At 40.2% G+C, this 23,502-nt stretch overlaps 1 protein-coding gene across 1 annotated transcript; it reads left to right on the top strand.

Annotated features, from left to right (window-relative positions):
* PIK3R4 (phosphoinositide-3-kinase regulatory subunit 4) lies at nt 23–23,197 on the top strand. The gene is made up of 20 exons (XM_021387590.1): nt 23–148; nt 349–1,116; nt 2,383–2,516; nt 2,701–3,283; nt 5,054–5,188; nt 7,002–7,223; nt 8,974–9,147; nt 9,931–10,076; nt 12,261–12,464; nt 13,248–13,449; nt 14,943–15,142; nt 15,482–15,692; nt 16,449–16,614; nt 17,416–17,580; nt 18,694–18,905; nt 19,187–19,318; nt 20,231–20,331; nt 21,347–21,435; nt 21,864–21,972; nt 22,567–23,197. Exons 2-20 carry the CDS (start codon nt 387–389, stop codon nt 22,735–22,737), a joined length of 4,086 nt encoding a protein of 1,361 aa, XP_021243265.1. The 5' UTR covers nt 23–148; nt 349–386; the 3' UTR covers nt 22,738–23,197.

Here is a 23,502-nt window from a genome sequence, read left to right as displayed (position 1 = left end):
GCAGGATGTGAGCTCAGGGCGCCGCCCCTTCCCCGCCCCGCTCATGGTGCCGGTTCCGCCGCCCTCAATCCCGCCTCGCTGCATCCCGCGGCCGGGGGTGTCCCGGCTCTGCGAGGCCGGGCGGGCTGCGCCGGGCCGGGTCGGGCCGGTGAGCACCACGAGGGGCTGCGGGGCCGCCCGGAGCCGGGCCCGGCGGGGGAACCCGGAGAGGGGCGGGAGTGGCAGCGGCGGTGGCGGGGCCCGCGCTGGACCGCGGCCTGGGGGAAGCGGAGACTGCGCGGGGAAGGGGTAGATCCGTGGTCAGGCCGAGCCTATCCGGGTTGAAATGTGTGTTGTCTTTTTCCCGAGGTGGACGGGTGCCGCCCGCCGCTGCAGGAGGGGCCGCCATGGGGAACCAGCTGGCTGGCATTGCCCCGTCGCAGATCCTCTCGGTGGACAGCTATTTCTCTGACATCCACGACTTCGAGTATGACAAAAGCCTGGGAAGCACCCGCTTCTTCAAGGTGGCCCGAGCCAAGCACCGGGAGGGGCTGGTGGTGGTGAAGGTGTTTGCCATCCAGGACCCGACCCTGCCCCTGACGAGCTACAAGCAGGAGCTGGAGGAGCTGAAGATCCGGCTGCACTCGGCGCAGAACTGCCTCCCCTTCCAGAAAGCAACCTTGTCCGAGAAAGCTGCCATGCTCTTCAGGCAGTACGTGCGGGACAACCTGTATGATCGGATCAGCACGAGGCCGTTCCTCAATAACATCGAGAAAAGGTGGATCGCTTTCCAGATCCTCACAGCGGTGGACCAAGCACACAAATCTGGAGTCCGCCATGGGGACATTAAGACTGAAAACATCATGGTGACCAGCTGGAACTGGGTTCTTCTGACGGACTTTGCTAGTTTTAAACCAACTTATCTTCCTGAAGACAACCCCGCTGATTTCAATTATTTCTTTGACACATCGCGGAGGAGAACGTGCTACATCGCTCCTGAGCGCTTTGTCGATGGCAGCATGTTTGCCACGGAGCTGGAAAACATGCGAGATCCCTCCACTCCTCTGGTAGACCTGGCCAACAGCAATCAGCGAACGAGAGGGGAGTTAAAACGTGCAATGGACATCTTTTCTGCAGGTACTGGGAGAGATCGATGTGCTCTTCATGTTGGCGTGCCAGGGGTGCACAGAAACTTGTTATATTTTTTGTTTGTTTGTTCTTTTTACTTTTTATCTTTTTTATTACAGCAGGTCTAGAGAAGAGCTTGTGGAAAAAATTACCTTAAGCATTACGACTGGTCCCCAAACCTTTCAGTCACAGAAAAAGTACAGACACAATAGAGTAAGCTATGTGACTTAAATGCATCCCCATGTTATCTGAGGAGTGCAATCAGACACTGTTCTGTTTCAGCTTATCTCTGCCCTGGAAAAAGAGATGGTTCTACAGGTCACAGACTATAATCTTTGGGTGGCTGAGGTCCCAGGGATGCAGGGACCCATGAGGAGGGACCAGTCAGTGGCACACTTAATGTCTGACTGCCTGGCAACAGAGCTGCTTTCCAGCACAATTTGACAATATTGCCTTCAGAAGCTCGTTCTCATTGGATTTTTCCCACAAGCAGGAAGTTGGATAACTCAGTAAGCTCCTGTTGTGGTTCCACTCAAAAATTCTTGATAGAGTCCCATTGTGGGTGCCTGTCTTGAGTCACAGGCTTGTCTTGAGTCATATGTTTGGCCTATTAAAAGGAAAAAAATAACTGAAATCTGAATGTAGAAGTAATGGCCATAAGATCAGCTGGTGAAAGTGAAGTAACCAAGTTTACAGGCTGCTCTGCTGACAGGACAAGGTGCGAATCATGGCAAGCAAACTGAGGGAACAGGACACAAGCCTTTGAAGAGGACGTGCATCATGTACACAACAGGGTGCTGTGCCTGGCAATCTTGTTGTTTCTCACTATTCTTAGGAGCTTGTTTGAGTGAATGTATGCTGTCCCTCAGCATCACTGTGGAAGCAGAACTTATTTTTTTTGCTGAGTTTGACCTCTTGCTTGATCCATGTGTGATTTACTGGTGCTCTTCCATGTAACAGTGATGTGGATTCATTTTCTGATATGTTTTCCATTTGGCAGGTGGTTGAAATCAGTGCCTCATGTTTCCTAATTGCAAAATTCTCTGCTGTTGGCATGTTTGAAATAGAATACCTGGGAGGCATTTCAGAGATCGAGTGCAAAAGCCAGTTTTTTGGTGATGGAGATGCTATCTCCTTTCAACAAGTTAATTAGTTATCTAATTTGCCTTGTTTTTAATCATGCTAAGGTTCATATAGGATCTATTCTTGTCTGTGTACAGAAAACAACATTTCTATTTGCAATTCTGCCATATCTTTTACTGTTTTTTTCCCCAGGCTGTGTAATAGCAGAGCTGTTCACAGAAGGCGTCCCCTTGTTTGATTTATCTCAGCTTCTGGCTTACAGAAATGGCCTCTTTTCCCCTGATCAAGTCCTAAACAAAATTGAAGACCGCAGTATCAGAGAGCTGGTAAGGGTGGGCTGCAGCATCAGAACCATTTTTGTGGTCTGTGCATGGTTTATTTCACCTACTTTTGTGACAAATTGCTTGTTGGTTTTGGTTGTGGGTTTGGGCTTTTATTTTTTTTTGCGTTATGAATGTCTAAACCTTTAATCTTTCTCTCCTGCTCCCTCCTGCTTCTGCCTTTCTCAAGGTCACTCAGATGGTCCATCGCGAGCCAGATAAACGTTTAGCAGCTGAAGATTATTTGAAACAGCAACGTAACAATGCGTTTCCTGAAATATTTTACACTTTCCTTCAGCCTTATATGGCCCAGTTTGCCAAGGAAACATTTGTATCAGCAGATGAGCGTATACTGGTCATACGTAAAGATCTGGACAACATCATTCACAATCTCTGTGGGCATGATCGCACAGAGAAAGCCGAGGGAGAGACCAAAGAGAATGGGCTGGTTATCCTAGTGTCTGTGATAACTTCCTGTTTACAGACTCTGAAATACTGTGATTCAAAACTGGCTGCTTTGGAGCTGATTCTTCATTTAGCACCGAGATTAAGTGTTGAGATTCTTCTGGATCGTATTACTCCTTATCTGTTACATTTCAGCAATGACTCTGTGCCCAGGGTGAGGGCAGAATCTGTGAGGACACTAACTAAAGTTCTTGCTCTCGTCAAAGAGGTGCCACGCAATGATATTAACATTTACCCAGAGTATATCCTGCCGGGCATTGCACACTTGGCCCAGGATGAAGCCACTATTGTCAGACTTGCATATGCTGGTAAGTAGAAATCCACTCAAAACTCCAAATCTTTTTTTTTTTTTTTTAATGTATTTCTTTCACTGTTTTGTGTGCTCACAGCTAAGGTAGTAGGTCAGAGGTTAGAGCCTGGTGCTCAGGGAAGTAGTCCTGCTTCTGTTCACTAGATAAACAAGGAAATACCAGCCATGTATTTATCTTTGTACGTGAACAGGGCTTTCTGAGCCTGCCCACCCTCTGCAGGTTTAATTAATGTACCTTAATTGACATTTCATTAGCTCAGACTGTTTGCTTAAAGTGGCAACTTAAATTAATAAATATGAAAATTACTTAAGGCATCCTTTTGTTGTTATGCTTCAGTTACTTTCCCACATAATGAAATTTGGTACTTAGGGCTGAGATTATTTGCTATGTAATAGACTGGCTTATACCTTAGGAGATGTTTTCTTCATATGTTAGTTGGATATCTGAATCATGGTGGTTCAGGAGGAAGTTTTGTAACGACACCCTTATTTACTGTTTACCCCTTAACCTTGATTTGCTATGACTGTTTTGTTTACAAATGCACTATTCAGTTGAAAATGTCCCAGGTGATGTGGTTGGTTTTTCTTTTTTTTTTTTCCTGAACTAAGTAAACTGATAAAGCTCATTATCAAAGGCAATGTATAGACAGTGAGTTGAACCAGGTGCTTTTGTACACCGTGGTGTTCCATATTTTGGGCTTTATGGAAGAGTCATTTTCTTATGCCTCACTTTTATTTCTAGGCTTGGAAAAAAAAAAAGGAATAGCAAAAACAACAAGCACAGACTCTGGCCCATTCATAATAAAATTCTAAATTAACTAATTTAAAGCTGAGCTTGTTAAATAAGCTGAACTGGAAAAAAAAATATAGCCAACTCTGTTTCTGCAAGTGCAAAAAAGCTGCAGATCTCACTACCCAATAGATTCCAATTGTGTTTGCTTGAATTGTGGATAGCTGGGTCTGGTTAAGTTGCCTTCAATTCAAACAGCTTTCTTTTAAGAAAGCAATCGAATTTCAGTAAGTTCATAAGTAAATGAGAATATTAGGCTAACTTTAAAAATATATACGTGAGTTAAATTATGTTAGCATACCACACCTTTTGGAAGCAATCTGACTGGTGACTTACAGGATTTAATCTGGGCTGTGTATGGTTTCTGTTGGCATGTCAATGTTGTCTTGGCCGAGACTCAGAATGGCTGCTTAAGTGGGACGTAAGCCCTAGCAGGGTTATTCCTGTGCCAGCTATTGCCTGACCCATACAGCCTGAGCTGCCTCAGCAGCTTCCAAACACTGCAGGATGGTGCCAAATGACATGGATAGATGCAGGGACAAATGTCTTCAAATTGGAACCCAGCCCTCCAGGGTAACCCCGAGGATACAAATCCTGGCACAGTGGCATGTTGTTGTTTTGGGCTGTTGTTAACTGGCCTTTCAACTCTATCAAGCTACTTAGTCATCCACCTGAGATTAGGTGATATTTTGGGCTAGTTTAGAAGACTAAAATTAGTTGCAGTTACATTTGATATCCTTACAATTTTTCCACCCATTTACACGACATTACTGTGTAATAGGATGTACTCAGTAACTATGCTGTGCTCAGGGACACAAGTCCCCGAAGTGGGTTTGCAGAACATATTGTGTAATTTCAGTGCTATTTGTGCATTGTGACTGGTACTCTGAGTGGTTTTAATATCTCATAAGGGGATCATCAGAAGGCTGTAAACTGGCAAAGTAGAATGATTCTTAACCAACATGTTTTCCTTTGCAGAAAACATAGCGTTGTTGGCAGAAACAGCTCTAAGATTTCTGGAGTTAGTCCAGCTGAAAAATCTGAATATGGAAAATGATCCGAATGGCGAAGAAATGGATGAAACATCTCACCCTAGTGATAACTATGACACAGGTAATGTCACTTCCACTTACCTTGCCTCTTTGTAATAGCAAACTGTCGATCAGAGCTCCTAGTTAGCACTGGTTTTTGTTGTCACTTAGCCTTCCTATTAAATGGGAAAAATGCTTTGCCTTGGCTAGTATCTGTCATAGCTTTATGCAGAAACCAGCACCTCTGTTCTGAACACTGTGAAAAACAGAAAGAAAGAAAGAAATGAGCACAGTTCTCCAGAAGTTCTCAAGGTATTTGAGGCTAGCCAGCTGTGTATCCAACTTCATGGTCCCATAAGTCAGCTCTGTTCCAAATACCGCTTCCACTGAAGTGCCTGGCAGGGTTAACTTTTAAAAATCTGATGAGCTCTGGCATAGTCTCAGTACTGTATTTTTCAGTCGTTCTTCCCCTTCTGTTCATGTGCCTGGCGATTCTTGTCTGTTGTCTGCAGATGCCAAAAATGTGGGTGTCTTGGACAGTAACATGGTCATCTGTGCTAGTGTAACTGTAGCACAGAGTTGTTTTTTTTCCTTTCCTTGGAAAGGAGGGATGAGTAATAAGTGGCGTATGGGTCAGCTTCAATCCCTTTAGTGATACATATGTTTCTGGAATAATACTGAGCAAGTTTTCTAAACTGAGAAGTGTTTGTGCTTAAAAACACATCACTTCTATGCTGGGGTAAGTGCATCAGTCTGTGACTGATTATGATTGGTAAACTTCTCATGCATACTCCATTTGGTAGGCAAAAAGACATGCTACAATTATGTTTTAAATAGTTGCAGAATGATACTTTAAAAAAAAAAACAAACCCTTTCAGTTCCTTCATGTAAGCAGTTGGGCATTTACAGTTGCTGAGGCATGAGAGAAAGGAAGGCCCATCTCACAGGCTCTGTTTCTAAGAAACGCTGTCCTGTATTACCCAGATAGCGTGGACATGAAAGTAGTAATGCAAGGAAGAAAGAAGTTTGAATGGTTCTATTATTTTCATGCTTTCAGAAACTAAGGCTGAGAAATTTGAACCCACAAGGCAACTTTTCCATGTGACCAACAAACTGTTATAGAAAGCAACTTAGCTGGTCTTCTGACTGCCTATGGGCAAATAGCAATTATCCCTGCAAAGCTGGAATAGCAATATCTGAATTTTATGCTCTTTGCTTGAGAATCTCTGTTGTAGGCTTTCAGTATTAGCTTATGCATCAACAATACTGTCATTTCTATTTAATGGACCTTTTTTTTTTCTCAGTTGCATCATAGAATAGAAGCAAGGGGTGAGATCACTGTCAAATTTTTGTCACTATTGTTAGGGTAACTGCTAGAATTGTGTAACACTGGAAGTGCTCATGTTTTCAAGTATTGTTTCTCTCTGACCTTAATGAAGCCAATCTACCTCCCTAAGTAAAAATATGCTCTTGTCAATTCACAAATGTTACAACTGATGGTCAAATAGACATAAAACAGAGCTATCTTGAAGTACCTTGTTTAACACAGTAATATTGCTGCTGACTCATTCAATGCTTCTTCACATCAGCATTTCATTTTTATACAAAATGAGTTGGATCATCTTAGTTGAAATTAAGACAAACGTAGAATTGCATTTCTCTGGTAATATTGTCTCATGTCTCTGTGGTCTGACTTTGCCACTGCCCTCATGCTTAGTCTGAAGTCTTTCGTAAGCTGGTCCTCAGAATTGTTGAGATTCTGTTGCATTGTTCATCTTAGCAAGTTATTCTGTGGTGTTTTTCAGGATATCGGTTTAACTCCCTTAGCAAAAGGCAGTAGAGGTGCGCGTACTGTTTCTTACCAATCCAGATGTTCACTCTTTTGTCTCCTGCAGAGCTGCAAGCCTTGCATGAAATGGTCCAGCAGAAAGTTGTCACTTTGCTGAGTGACCCAGAGAATATTGTGAAACAAACACTAATGGAAAATGGAATAACACGCCTCTGTGTATTTTTTGGACGTCAAAAAGCCAATGATGTTCTTCTATCTCATATGATCACTTTCTTAAATGATAAGAATGACTGGCATCTTCGAGGAGCTTTCTTTGACAGCATTGTGGGTAAGGGTTTGGTTTCAGCCAAACAGAATAATTTTTTCATTTCTTGGAAACTGTTAAGTCATTTCTTATAAAGATGTATGCAATTTTTAGGAAGTCACATGCTGAGTTATTGGATGTTTCTCTGTGGAGTAAAGAAGAAACAATGTAAATATAAGCAGCTTTTTATTTTTTTTCTATCTAAATATTTCTTACAAATGAGACTGTTGCATCTAAGGCCAAGTTAGATTAACATCAAAAATAAAATTTAAATTATGTTTGTTTTTACTTTTTTTTTTTATCTTTCCTGAAGCCACTAATTGAAAAACAACTTAATTATGACAAATAAATGCTAAAATTTCTGCAAACCATCTAGAAGATGCATCACTTTACATGTGAGCATGGTACCATTCCTCAATAGACCTGTTTGTCTGATAACAGCTTTGCACTGATGGAGGCAAAAGTTACAGTTTGAAAACTTTGGGCTTTAAAACCTCACTGAAAGATTTGTCACCTTATAAAACTTAACATTTTAAAAAATGCTTTACCAGTGGTGTGGTGATTTTTCTATTGGCTTGTTAGTAAATCTAATGTTCCATTTATACTGGAAATTATTCCATGTGACTGAGAATCGCTGCTTAGGATTTGCTGGCCAAGAAAGCTTTCCCTTAGCAGATCACAAAGTTTGAGGGGGAAAAATGGTGCTGCTGGTGCATGGCAAGAAAAAGGAGAGTGATCCCACTCGAAGCAGGGTCATTGCAGTGTGCACACATTCCATTATGAATGGAAGCTACAAAAAACTTGATTATGATGGGAAGATGTCTGATTGTGTGATATTTGTCAATCCCCAATAACTGGGTTAGAAGCAGATACAGCTACGGTCTATGCTATTTATCATGTATGACAACAAGCCTGAGTTATTCAGTGAAGAACCATTTTTTCTCTCTTGAGAATGATCAGAGGACTTGCCCGGTTGCTTGCAGGAAGGAATGTCAACTTGATGGATATAAAGCAAGAGGAAAGATCAGAATTTCAATGAGATCCATCTCCCTGACAGTTGCCAGAGATTAATTCTAGTAGATGGTTTACTAATCCAAGGAAGTAATTCCAGATGACAGTTTCACATGGATACTGGCTGGCTGGCAATTATTGTAGTAGATAAATCAGTGTATTTTAAAAGACATTCTTTACTGATAACTAGTCCAGTATCCAGATCAGCCTTTCGGGAAGCTGAATGCTATTCAAATTACCATCACTGCTAAATTAAAAGACAAAAATCCTGCCGACATTCTTTCATCGGTGCTCATTTACCCTTTCCATGTACAAATGCAGGCACTGCATCCCCACCCTTAGGAGCATTGCTAGTTTTGCCTCACTGTTTCAGACTTGTGTTGGCCAGCTGTGCGTTTCTATCCACGCCTGACCTCTGGGAGGACCTCAGCAGGCACAGAGATGGGTGTTAGTCAAACAGCTTTCAGAATATTTGTCTAACTCTCTGTTTTCTCAGAGATTTTAACAAAGATCCTTGTGTCTTCCACATTCATTTCTGTGTGAATACCGGGTTTTGTAGGACTAAGGCCTTGAGATTTGCTTCCTGCATCGCTATCTCAGTATACGCACATATTTCTTGTTTTGATAACTTTCTGGAAAATGCTCGCTGATTCTGTGTGTACTGTAGGACTGAAATTTTAAACTTTGGTGAGGAAAAGCAAAGAAGTGTTACTTTGGAACTTTATGTGTTGTTTTTGTTTGTTTGTTTGTTCTAACATTTCAGGCGTTGCTGCTTACGTTGGCTGGCAAAGCTCCTCAATTCTGAAGCCTCTGCTTCAGCAAGGTCTCAGTGATGCAGAAGAATTTGTCATTTATAAGGCCCTCAATGCTCTTACTTGTATGTGCCAGTTAGGGCTCTTGCAAAAGCCTCATATTTATGAATTTGCTTGTGATATTGGTAAGTTGAAATACAGATGGTTACCTTGTTTTCCTGTTAAAGAAAACTTCATACTACAGAAAGCTTCATGGCCAGCTTATTAAGGTTTCATAGTCAGCCTAACTGTTTAATATGCAAAGCTATAGTACTCTTCTAGGGTTTACTCAAAGTAGGCATGCCCAGCATTCACTAGCTGTTTATCAAACAACTAGTCTTTTGAGATTTTATCTGCTTTTTCTTTTTATGGCTTTTCAAAAGCATTCAGAATTTGGGGCAGGTGTTCTGTGGTTTTATATCTCATGACTGGATACCATCCCTTGATTACAACTTCTTAAAACCCATGTAATTGAGATGGACATCTGAATCCAACATGAAAACATTAGTTATCTTGCAATATAAATCTTGACTATTCAAGGAAGAGAAGGGAAGAAGGAAGGAATAAATTACTAACTTAAAAAAAAAAAAAAAAAATCCCCGGTATTTCAATTCTCCTCAATTGCCCAAATTAAGGCTAGCAGTTATTTTTAGGTTAGTTTCCTTTGCAAGTCTGGAGTTGACAATGAGAATTGAAATGAATAGATAGGAAAAATATTCTTTATGGCACCAGCAAGGAAGCTCAGCACCATCAGCCCAGTAAAGTCTATAAGGTAATTTTCTCATTTTGGGTGTCAGTTGTGGTGCTCTGCAGCAGGAAAGACTGAAATTGGAGGTGGTTCTAGAGGGAGAAAATGACATTACAGGCTGCCTTTTATAGGATGATCCTCTCTTTAATTTGAATAATCTAATAGACTCATTTTCTTTCAGCACCTTTCCTGTGCCATCCTAACCTTTGGATACGTTATGGTGCAGTGGGATTTATCACTGTGGTTGCACAGTATTTAAATATTGCTGATGTCTACTGCAAGCTAATGCCATACCTCCATCCTTTTATCACGCAACCAATAATACAGGTAATGCTTCAACTATTAATGTGAATATAACTTGACTGGTCATAACTCTTAGGCCTGTTGTTGCCATGGTCCTGGCTATAAGAACATTAATTACTTTGTTGTTTTTTGTGGGTTTTTTTTTCATGTAAGGGTAGAATTGTTTGTTTTTTTTGGTGTTTTGTTTTGTTTTTTTTAGTCTCTGACTTATCTCTAATTTGTTGCAAGTTGCAGAATGTTTTACAAAGCCTAAAATCAATACGTATGTCTTTGGTTCAAGGCATTCTCTGCCTTGTTTGCAATCTAGCCACTGCAATATTGCCTTAGTTTATAGGTCTAAAAGGCATGGAAAGTTGGCTGTGACACAAGTACTTCTGTGTTATGTGCTTTCGTTTACAAGATTGAGTGTCACAGTCCTGCCCCGCTAATGCACACAACTGTGTGCTTGACCCTCTGAAAACATGAACAGCCTGCTAGCTAAGCTATTGCCACGCTCGTGATTTTTGCAATGCTACTTGTGTGCTTCATTGCTTTGCCAAGACAAAGGGCAGAGTACTCTGCATGTGTCTAGGAATGGCCTGTGTAATGCTGGCAATGTGTTTGCATAGACATCTTTGCATACAACTTTTAGGACCTGTAGAATTCATCTCTCAATGTTTAAGTAGATAAGAAGAAGCTGCAGTACTTGCATTGAAGTGTGCATCGTGTATTTAATGTTGGGTTTTTTTAATCATGCAGTTGGTAGTTTAATTAAAGAATATTTTTCTCTCTCCTCCTGGACAGTTTTTGCAGTGGTCTGGGCACTGGTTGATAAATGTCTGTCTTGTTCATTTATTACTTTATTGTCTTACTTTAGTGTAAAAATCTTTGGTTTGCTTTGCAACACTACATAGAATACGCAAGTAAGTTGTATTGAGTTGGATCAGATTAATTTTGAACTTATTTTTCATATAAATAGTCTGCTTTGAGGAGCAAGTTATAGTAATGAGGTCTTCTGGCACTGTTGTGAAGGAACAACCCCAACCCCCCATTATTTTGAGTATTCCAACTTTTATACAAATCTTTGTGTCATAGTTTTGGGCCAAATTAGGTCTGGCCATTTAACTCAAGGCCTGTAACTAGGTGGTCTGTTTTATCAATATTGCCCAATTCCTTGCCACCACCATCTTAAAACCTAATCTTGAAACAGCAAAGATCAAGGACTAAAACAAATGTATAAACTCAAAGAAGTGTTAGGTCTGCAAGTACGCTGAGTGGCGTACAAGAATTTTTTCCAGATGTTCTCTGGACACAAACAGATACTGAATCACCTCCTGTGAGAACAGCAAGTTGTCTTCTATTACAGTAATGAACAAACTTCCCCAGTTAATGGTTCTAAATTATGCCTGAACTCGCCAGTTCCTTGTGACTGTTCGCTGTTCTCTCAATATGCTTTTGAGGATTACTTAATTACATGATTGTTTACATACTGTTGTATACATAGAAGGAAAGCCAGTTATCTGATACAGGGAAAGAGCTTTTCTATTTAGTATTTTATATGGTAAATTTAAGGCAATTTGAAATACCATTGTATTTGTAGTAGAATTTTTAATCCCATTTAGCCCAGTCAAGTTAATGTTCTGAGACTGCTGGGAGAACAGGAAAAGAAAATGGAGAAAATTTGATATGACCAGCACAAGGAAAGATCTAGAAGTTGCATGTACATTATTGGCACAGTCATGTACTATTTGATGCCTTAGTGCGATTGATTATTTATTTATTGTTACTGTAAGCTTGAAAGCATCTCCTCAGGATCATAGAATTGTAGAATCAGTAAGGTTGGAAAAGATCATCTAGTCCAACCACCAACCCCTCATCATGCCCACTAAACCATGTCCCTCAATGCCACATCTACCCTTTTCCTGACAACCTTCAGGAATGGTGACTCCAGCACTTCTCTGGGCAGCCTGTTAAGATAATAGGATAGAGCTAGAAAGTAGCTTTTAGAACAAGCCTTCAGAGCAAGAGTTGGTTTGATTTTTTGTTGTTGTTGTTTTTTTCGTTTGTTTGCTTGCTTGTTTTTACATTATTATTTATTGTTGTCCAGTTACCAACATGTAGACTAGGAAAAAAAGTAGACATGAGACCTACAGCACTTTACTGTTAGATTTCCCCATATTTAATGGATATCCTTCTTCATATCGACTGATTTATCTTTTTGAATTGCAGATAGATAAAGAAATAGTCCTGCTAAGTGTACTTAAAGAGCCTGTCAGCCGTTCCATATTTGATTATGTCTTAAGATCAAAGGATATCACAAGCCTTTTCCGACACCTTCAGATGCGTCAGAAGAAAAGGAATGGTGTTCTCCCAGACTGTCCACCCCCGGAGGACCCTGCCATTGCACAGCTGCTGAAGAAGCTACTTTCACAAGTGATTGTTTTGCGTTTGTACTTTGGAAGTCAGGGTTGAGACTCTTGGGCTCTGTATGTCTCTACAGCAACCTTGCGGTTGCTGCTTTTAGAGGATCCCAGTCTGAGGTTCGGTATAGGTTTGTTGGACAAAGATTTCAGAACCTACAGAAGATTCTTAAAAGATCTGCCAGAAATAGGGCAACTTTATGTCTGAAATCCCCAAAAATATTTTCTTTTTGAAGACTTCAGTTGTATGTCTCAGATTTCAGATGTGATATATCAGTGTTGCCAAACATAGGCTATGTAATGTGCTGCAGAGAGTACTGTGCGTTTGTTGAAGAGGCAGACATGCAAATAACAGGGCCAAAACCAAAGGAAGCTGAAAAGTTTTGAAGCTTGTATGTGAAAAGGGGAACAGTAAGAATCACCCACATGAAGCAGTGAGAACCAGGAAGAGGAGGGACTGTGGCCAAGTGTGTGTGGTGTTTTTTCACCCTACTGTTCGTGGGCCGTAGGCATAGCCTAGGTGGCAGTTAAGCAGATTACACCAGATGGTGATCCGGTATTAAATGCCGCTCTGCTCTCTCACCATTCTTCCTCAGTTGAGGAAGAAAGATAAAACTACAGCAACTTACCCAAAGTATCAAATAAGTGATAGACTGGTGTCTTGAATTTTGAGGATGTGCTCCATCTCTTTGCTTTTGATCCAGTCATTTAATTTTACCACTTCTTGCATCTGCATGCCTTGATGCATGTTCTTCTTCAAAAAATAAATGATAATATATTTTCTCTTACTCTGTAGGGGATGACTGAGGAAGAAGAAGACAAACTGTTAGCACTGAAAGACTTTATGTTAAAATCAAATAAAGCTAAAGCCAATATAGTGGATCAGAGCCACCTGCATGACAGCAGTCAGAAAGGGGTGATTGATTTGTCAGCTCTGAGAATAACTGGGAGACAAGTGGATCTGGTTAAAACAAAGCAGGAGCCTGATGACAAACGTGGTTGGTATATTTTGTAGTATATTTTTATAGATAGAACTAAGTCTTTAATTTACTCAGCAGTTCACCCTACATAATTATTGCCACCCTCACTGAATTAGCAATAAGAAAATCTAGCATGGTTTCTCAATAGCATGCTGCTGTATGAAACATGAGGTTTGGTGATGCTCTCTGTGACAGTGAAAGATGGGAATATTTTGCTTGTGAGAGTACTTAAATAAGACTGCATTTGCAGTAGTAATGTGCACAGCTGGTTGTCACAAATGGAACTAGTTACCCTTTGTAACCAAGTGTGAATTGTGAATGCTACATATCTACCATCACTCTTTTCTCTGAAGAAGCAATGAGCTCTTTACATTTGAAAATCCAGGGTATCTTCTTGAGGTAGCGTGGTTTGAAGTATTGGAGTGATACAAACTGGCACTGAGAATTGCTAGCTGTCAGTCATCATCGACGACATACTTCCTTTGCTTTAGAGTTGTTCAGCTGCCCATCCACCCTTATTTTGCTTTGCTTGCTCTTCTTTCTGCTCAAAAAGCCCCTTATATTTCTGTGTTCAGCTTTGAAATCCACTTTCTGCTAACCCTGTTCCAGTTGTTTGTATCATCAAAACTCTTCCAGGTGATGTTTAAGCTTCTTCTTAGCACTTTCAAACTTGTAGGTCACTCCTCTGCATGCCATTGACGTGTTCTGTGGCTTTAGATGTTAAAATACAGATATATCTGCAAGCCATGTAACTGTTGCCATCTTATTTCCAGAATTAAGATGCTTGTCTGCAAATGGTTTGCATCTAATTTTAAAGGAAAATACATAAGAACAGGATTTTTCATTTTTGTGCACCATGTGGAGTCAGGAGTGGACAAGATTTAAAAGTTAGTATGTGGAGTCGGTACTTGGACTAATTTCTTCACCTAAAACTCTTGCCTGTAAAGCCTTCATGCCTTTAACTTTTCTTCACCGATTTCATCCAAGTTTAATTATTCTCATGTTTTCATTTCAATGTCTGTATTTTACAGATTTAAGCGACTCCAAAGGAATGGTGAAAATAATTTATTTCCTACTTATGGATAACATTCTTTATTCTACAGTTAATTTAGTTAATCATTTGCAATGATTTACCTACTGTTCCATTACCAACTTACCTCTGACTTAAGCCAATAAATAAGTAACTCTCACAAGGAAAAAATTTTCGTGTGGATTCTTGCAGCTTTATAGATGGAAAAATTTCATGATATTGGAATTAATTACTACATAAGTCAGCTGTAAGATTAATAAGTGTAAACAGAACACTTGCCACATGTTCTGCTTGCCTCCTGAGGTCCTGTCAGCTGACCTAAACAATCTAGCAGTAGTTTTTCTCCATTAACTATATATACTTAATAAATTGGTATGTAAACATTGGTCTCACATGTAGTCTGAAAGTAATGAGTGAGGACTGCCATGACTGCATTTCTTTTTTCACTCCTTTCCCTACCCTTCCTCCCAACTCCTTATAGCTAAAAAACATGTAAAGCAAGACTCAAATGTAAATGAAGAATGGAAAAGCATGTTTGGGTCTCTGGAACCACCCAACATCTCCCAGCCATTACCCAAAGGACACGGGCAAACTGCTGATCTGGAAGCTATCCAGGCTGGGAAACCACTTCGTTCGGAGTCCTCAGCTGGCATTTGTACCACTTTGTCATCCTCCCCACAGGTACTGCTGAAAAACACCATCTTTGCGTAGAATCATTTGAGTTGGGAGGGACCTTTAAAGGCCATCTAGTCCAACTCCCATGAATGAACAGGGACATCTACAACTAGATCAGGTTGCTCAGTGCCTAGTCCATGCTTTTCTGTAAATACTTCTCACTATTTTAGTTGTTTTCAAATAAGATGTTTTTGATTGAATTTGTGTCACAATGGCTCTAAAATACTAAGTTAATTGTCATTAGTATTGTTGCCATTGTATATTTGGTTAAAACTAATCACTTCTGCAAGCCTTTACCTTTGTCATATGGAAGGCATGTATTTGTAAGTGCTCATCTTCTTACAGGCAACTGATGGAACAGTTGTTCAACCCAGGAAACCAACAATACAGGTACCGAGCAGTACGGTGTCTCCATCTGCATACCAGTTACGCATCACCACTTGCAAAACTGAACTCCAGCAGCTGATTCAGCAAAAGCGAGAGCAGTGTAATGCAGAAAGAATCGCCAAACAGATGATGGAGAATGCTGAGTGGGAGAGCAAGCCTCCACCTCCAGGTAAATCACAGGCCACCGAGGCCCTTAGACAGATGCACACAAAAAAATGTTTTGAGTTAAAACATAATTATCCTCGGGAAAAATTGCAAAGCGTTAGAAAAACAGGAAATTTTAGGAAATGCGCTCTTATTTAGGAAAATATCTGCCTGCCTATGAAAGAGGATCTGGAACCTAGATCTTTACCTTTGCGGTAATGGACCCACATAATTAGTCTAAAGCCCAGGGTGTGCTCTCTGCTCCAGTGAGTTTTTTGAAGCAGGATGTTTACAATAGGGTCTGTGGCAGATTGTTTGCCTGATTACAGGTGATCCGTGCGCTAGCTTCTCTACAATGTCTACGTGTTCTGAAGGGCTCTTTGTAATTTCACTGAATGCACGTGGAACTGATCTGAAAGAAAACACATAATTGGTTCTGCCAACAAGGTTTAGTGTAGAGTTGAGCTAATAGCCTTTTTAAAAATGCATCACCTGTGCCCCATCTCTGGAGACGTTCAAGGTCAGGCTGGACAGGGCTCTGAGCACCATGATGTAGCTGTAGGTGTCCCTGTTTATTGGGGAAGTTGGATTAGATGGCCTTTAAAGGTCCTTTCCAACTCAAACGATTCTGTGATTCTGTGTTTTCAGTGCCTTCTATGCTTTGAAGCTATAATGACTATTTCCCAATATGCCTGTCGGTTGATGAGAACAGGGGAATCTTCATCTTCCCATTAGGTTATGAAATCAATGCCAAGCTTTGTGGTTTTGTTTTTCCCTATAGGATGGCGTCCCAAAGGATTGTTGGTAGCTCACCTTCATGAACACAAGTCTGCAGTGAACCGCATTCGGGTCTCTGATGAACATTCCATTTTTGCCACTTGCTCTAACGATGGCACAGTGAAAATCTGGAACAGCCAAAAAATGGAAGGAAAAACCACTACAACCAGGTAGCTTTAAAACTCACGGAGCTGCTATTTTAGTCTGGTTTTTTTTATTGTGGAGCTTGGAGAAAAATATGAATCGTTTGTGGCTATGTTGGAGATTTCCATAATGAAATGCACTGGTGCTTCTCTTGGCACACAAACACAAGATAGTAGAAGTAGATAGTATTTGCAAGCAAATCTTGTTCTTTCCTTAACTAATTGAAACGGCAAAAGGACTGCTTCAGAATTGTAATTACAGGCTTTTTGATTTTGTTTCTATAAATAAATAACGTTCTGGTGCTGTTGTTTAAAGCCATCTGAGTCTTTTTGGAACAGATTGGCTTTATGGTTAACTGTCTCATCCACTGATAGTTGATGCAGGAAAGCTGTGTTGTTGGTTGAAACACAGATGGGTGGTTTGGGGCTGACAGTCTCTGTGAGAAGCATTTTGGGGAGAAGAGGATGCATCTCAAAATACCTTTGATAAAGATCCAGTGAACTGCAGTGTCAGTTAAATAACAGTAACTACAGAATGCTGCTTTGATAGAGATCTAGGGTAGACTGATATTCTCCTTGTCTGGTAGACAGATGTGTGCTTCTGCACCTGGAGACCGTCACAACCCATAGGCTCAAAGATGGATGGTTAAACTTGCAGAAGCAACTCAGGCTTTGTTGCTTTCTAATTTTGGAATGCTTAAAAAGCATTGTTTTCAGAGGTCTCTTGAGCCATGGGTTTTAAATAGGTGTTTGAGAGAAGTAATTTTTATTTAAATTGCCACAAAAGACATTTCCTCTTTTTCTCACCCCTCCCTTTTTACTGTTCAGGTCAATTCTGACATACTCTCGGATTGGAGGACATGTCAAGACTCTTACATTCTGCCAAGGCTCACATTATTTGGCTATAGCTTCAGATAACGGTGCTATCCAGCTTCTTAGTATTGAAGCTTCAAAGCTCCCTAAATCTCCTAAAATTCAACCAATTCAAAGCAGGTATGTACTAATAGCAGTTAAATCTCACTGTAGAGCTCAAGGTTGTAGTGTATCCCTTGCTTAGTGTGTGTTTGCTCCAAGCTCCTGCTGGCTGATCCCAAGCTGTACTGGAAGGCTATAATCTTATCCTGCTTCATAAAGAAGTGCTGAAAGGCAACAGTGCAGGAATGAGGATTTGGAGCTCTTGGGTATCGATATCTGCTCTGTCACTGGACTCATTACGAGCTTGAAACAGTCAGTAAATCTAAATACTTCTAAATTCTTTTATTTGCGTACTGGGTTTGCTAGTTTCTTACCTCCCCTATTACAGTGTTAATCTCCAAAATAACTTGATAAATATTCTTTTAGAAGTCATTAATGGACATCCACAAATGTACAACACATAGTTTGGCTTCAGGCCTGCAAATTTGTCTCCCAGGTTCTTAATGTGAGTAGTATGGAAAAGATACGAGGGATGGGATACTATTTAGAGGAATGTTTGGGGATGTTTTAATGTTTTCTTATCTTTCCATATAAGCAGTTTTGAATATTTGGCACCAATTCAACTGCTTAATCTTCCAGCTTGAATGAGGGACATGTCCAACAACTGTCTCAGAGACTTTTTTCAGCCCTAAGTAAAAGTAACTTTTTTGTTTCAAACATTCTCTCTTGTTTGGGATTAACTTCATAAATGAAGTGAGCAAAATCTAAGGGAGATGGAAACTACAAACCAGAGGCATGTTTTCCTTTTGGCATATACTCAGTCACACACAATGAGTGACTGAGTGCAGTTCTGTCAGTACGGCACTGGAGAGGAAAAAAGAGCTGTGTGTCCCTGCCAGTAGGCTCTGGGTAGATAAATATCTGAGAAACATAGAACGTGAGTCTGAGGGAAATATATGAAGCAAAGAGACACAGAGCACTGCAAAGAGCTGTTGACAGAAGGCCTGCAGGTGCTACAGACAAAAGTTTGAGAGTGTAAGCATGTGTTGTACTAAGATTGGAAAATTGTTTCTAGCAGGTGCCTTGAGAAGTAACATGAAGAAGACAACACTGTTAGTCATTAGCTATTGAAAAGAGTCTTAAACTTGGGAGTACTATCCGTTTCTAAATCAGTTTATTCCTTTAACCCAGGTCCTTAGATTTGAAGGATGATGGCTGTGTGGTAGATATGCATCACTTCAATTCAGGAGCTCAGTCAGTGCTGGCTTATGCTACGGTTAATGGATCTCTGGTTGGATGGGATTTGCGATCTAACAGCAATGCTTGGACTCTGAAACATGATTTGAAGTTAGGCCTCATAACTTCGTTTGCTGTGGACATACACCAATGCTGGCTGTGTATTGGTAAGCCTGTATTTCTTATTCGCTGATTTTTGTTTCCCCGCTTTGATTTTCCTTTACAATAACTATAGCTCAAGCTTTTCCTTCATCTGATTGACGAGAATATGCCATTTTTAAACAAGGGGAGAGAAATAACCTCCTGATATATTTGCGGGAAGTAGTCTGTTCTGTAATTACTTGTAACTGTAATTACTGAAGTCCCATCTCCTAGAAATAAAGCACAAAGATATGGACAAAAACCCGTGTAACTATCCGTCTGACTGTGGGCAGCTATCTCTCACCAGGCACAAGCAATGGCACCATGGCATGCTGGGACATGAGGTTTCAGTTACCAATCTCCAGCCATTCTCATCCTTCCAAGGCCCGAATCAGACGCCTGCTTATGCATCCTGTCTATCAGTCCTGGGTTATTGCAGGTAAACCATCTTAATCTTACCTCAGAGCTGAAAGAGGCTGTGATTAAAGAAGCTCCTGTTTCAACTTCTGCTTCAAGCCCTACATTTTGGTTGTTTTTTTTCCTTGTTTTTTGTTTATATTTTCTTCCGTTGTAGTTTTTCTTGTGCTTTGCTTGGGGAGAGGAAAAAGGGAAAGCTCATGTTTGTATTCTACCACTGTGCCTTTCTTGGCTTTCTAAATTTCAAAAAAGAGAGAGGAAAAAATATCTAGTAATAAGCCATTACGAAAACAACAGCTTTTGTAGTTCTCATTTTTCAGAGCATCACTCTGAGTGTTATGCAAATAAAAGGAGGTACTCTGTGCTTCCTAGTTTTTCTTCCCTGATAAAGAATAAGTTGGTGACAAAGTTAGTTATTTTGGAATCATATTGAAAATTCTTGCCTACTAGGTTGATGTCAAGCATGTAAACAACCCCTTTGACAGAATTCTTTGCCCATCTACCTTAAACATGGGTGTGAAATCTCATTGTAGCTACTGAATTTGGTAACTTTGGATTTGCTGTCTTAGCTGCCCAGGAATAATCTCCAAAGTCACTGATGACAGTGCCAAACAGGCAGAACATCCATCATTCTTAAAGAAGCATGAGAAGTTGCCTGGGGAGGAAATGATGAGGTTTTAATACTTTTTAAAGAGGGTGGAAGATTAAAGCGGGATTATTCTGAATTCTCATGAGTGAGGCACTTTACTGAAGCTGCTATCAAGGGATAAAAACAACAAAACACATGCATGGCTGATAAAGCAAGACTAACAACTGCTTCAGAGAGCAAGTAAAGAGTGTCTATGTCATACCCTCTCTGTCATGTCACTGAGCGACCAGTGAGAGCCAAAGCCACGTGTTTTATTTGTATGCATTGGCATTATTTTTCCTGTAGCTGTTCAAGGCAATAATGAAGTCTCCATGTGGGATATGGAAACTGGTGATCGACGCTTCACTTTGTGGGCCAGCAGCGCACCGCCTCTTTCAGAACTGCAGGTCTGGTCTTTTTCTATTCCCACTTCTGTTCTGTAGCTGGTCCAGAACAATCTCAGCCTCCATGCTGTGAATCAATGCAGTTACCTGTCTCTCTGATCTTGCCAGTTTGGCACCAGGAATTTGCCCTGGTATTTATTTTCGCACCGTAATTGCTTTGCTGTCAAAACTAAATTCCTTTTGTAAAACAGCAGTGTGACCTAAATCTTCATCAATGTCTTCCACTGCATGTGGAATGTGCTTGTGACACTCACATTATCCAGTCATGTTCTCACAAAACCTGTCAGCCAGTCAAGCCTGGAAAGGTTTTAGTGAAGCCAAAATTCATGGTATGGCATGTTGTACTTACTTTTACTTGCAGTGTCTGGGAATGTGGGTACTCCATAAGCATCTGCTCTTTTGCATGTTCCTTTTGTAATACAATGCCGCTGTTACATTTAACTGTTAGCTTAAAGCATGAAACTCCACTTCCAGGAGGTAATTGGGGAAGGAGCAATCTGGGATATAATAACAAATAACTGCATTGCATGCATAAATGTTACAAATGCATATCTGGAATCTACCTAAACTTGAATTTGTACATGCTACATGTTTGTCAGGTTCACTTTGTTTGATCTCCTACTTTGCAAAGTGGAATAGGAAACTTTGTGATTTGTTTTCTGCTGTACTTCCCTTCCTTAACGCCTTCCTACCACAAAAGTTTGAGAGTCTATGTGCTTCTCAACAAGATTCACTTCCTTGATTCTCTGATAAATAAACTCTCTGATTTGTTGTCATTGAGAATATTGTTTGGGATTCTGGAGAGTTTAATCTGTGGTGGTGTTCTGTGAACCACAAGAAACAAAAGGAAGCAATTTACCTTAATATTCTAAGATGTGGCCTTTTAACAAAGTAACGGTTTTAGTCACAAACATTTGGAAATGGGATGGATGAATGTGGTAAAGAATGGATTCCCTTTGTAAAGCGTGGAAACAGCTTCTGATAGTAGCTCTTAATAAATATCTCTCTTCCTTACTAGCCTTCTCCTAACAGCATCCATGGAATATACTGTAGTCCAGCATCTGGTAATCCCATATTACTGACAGCAGGCTCAGACATGAAAATAAGGTAATAAATCCAACAACATTGTTTGATGCTCTCCCTTCTACCCTTCTCTGCGTATTAAATTTTGCCAAGCATTGCAAAAGTAAGCTCTAAGCTAAACAATAATGCTGAAGATGTGTTTGCTAGCAAGCATCAGTGAGCAGAAAGAAGTGTTCTCAGCAAAATTAGTGCAAAACTGTTTTTCTGAAATGCAGCGTGCACCATTTTGTAAAGTCCTTGGTAGGCAGCATGGCAGAAATAAACCCCCCAAAAATGACTTGTGTAAGCTTGCTATAAATATTTCTCTGCTTCTTGCATCCACTAAGTGCACAAAGCACATAATATTTGTGCTCACTCATTTTCACTGCAAGAGCAAGACATGTTTTAAACCACCACATTTAAAAAAAAAAATCAAAAAAGCTAATAGTTTTATTGTGTTTCTTTGTGTTTAGGTTTTGGGATCTAGCCTACCCTGAGAGATCATATGTTGTTGCAGGAAGTTCTAATTGCCCGTCTGTGTCCTACTACAGGAAGATAATTGAGGGCACAGAGGTGGTTCAGGTATTTTGCTTTGCTTGCTTGATAACCTGTTCAGCTTGCCTTTCAGATGGCCCCGTGGGTTACATTAGTTGCAATGAAAGCTATTGTGTAGTTATCTCACTTACTTTTTACAGATGGTGTCAGCATAGTGTCTTGACATAGTTAGGAAGAAGTCACTTTAAAAGAAAAAATGTCAGTTATTTTTGACAGAATTAGACTTACCAGATAATACTTAATGCAGAAGACACTGCTTTGAACCAGTTTTTATAAAACCCTTGGAAAGTTAAGATGTATGTGTTACTGTAGCTTCTTCTTCTTCTCTATAAGAATGTTAAATCTTTTTAGTTTTTATGTCATTGAAATAAATACGGGGAAAAACGTTGATTTTCCTAATCAGCTGTTACGTCAGTTCAAATCAAGAGAGTGGTTTTGTGTGATGAAAAGAAATGAACAAAGAAATAATCGTAAGACAATCATCAAAGGGTGGGATTTTTTGTGGTTTTGTTTGCTGGTTTGTTTGAATGTGATTTTTTTTGGTCTTCACAGCTTGGCAAACTAATATGCGGGACAGTGTTCACCTTTCTGTAAATATATGATTTTCACTTTTTTGCATAGGAAATTCAAAACAAGCAAAAAATGGGGCCGACTGATGAGACCCCGCGGAAGGGTCCAGAGTCTCTGCCGGTTGGACATCACGATATTATCACAGATATTGCAACCTTCCAGACCACTCAAGGGTTTATAGTAACTGCATCAAGGGATGGAATTGTTAAAGTATGGAAATAAAAGTTGCACTAATATATAGTATGTAAATATTTGTAATAAAGAAATGATGTTATAATGAAGTTTTCAAGGACCGTTTCCAGATCATGGAATAGAATGGACTTTAAAGACCATAAAGGGGATGACAAAATCAGTTATCGGTGTCCTACCACCCTGTTAAAAGCACTTCTTAATCACTTCTTTTATTAAAGATGTTTGGTATCAATGGCATTTCCTTCAAAGGCCAAGTAGTTTATGAAGAAATTGTTTAGCTTGGCCTGTCCTACGTGGTTCTCAAGGATCTTTCAGAAGCTGATAGAAGGAATTCCCACCTTACACATTGTAAATGTATAAAAAGGAGACGGCTGCTACAAGTACGTCAACACCTGACTGCTGCTGCACTGAACCTGAGAAATGAAATATGAACCAGTGCATTAATGTCCCTGTGTATTCTAATAACTGTAATAAAGTCCACTTGAGCTTCCTTGTTTGGTACCTGAGTCTGTTCACATCCCTTGTTCCTCTGTGGCAACTGTGTTGTATGGTGGCTATAGTATAAAAACTATTTGCCAAGAAAATGAGCATTGGCTCAGCCTTTAGAAATGACAGTATTGCCAGGCAGCAAAATTGTTACAGTTTCAGTAGGTTACCTTTTGTAGATGCTTTAACATTTCTAAAGACTTTTGATTCTTCCTTTATACTTTTTTTTTTTTTTTTTTTTTGGGGGGGGGGTTGGTTCAGAAGTTTGGTTTAAAAGATGACAGTCTGTTTATGATCCCTTGATCAAAT

Source organism: Numida meleagris, chromosome 2, assembly GCF_002078875.1.
Source record: "Numida meleagris isolate 19003 breed g44 Domestic line chromosome 2, NumMel1.0, whole genome shotgun sequence".
Classification (NCBI taxonomy): Eukaryota; Metazoa; Chordata; class Aves; order Galliformes; family Numididae; genus Numida; species Numida meleagris.
Note: the sequence above shows the minus strand (reverse complement) of the source record. Positions and strands in the feature narration are given on the sequence as shown.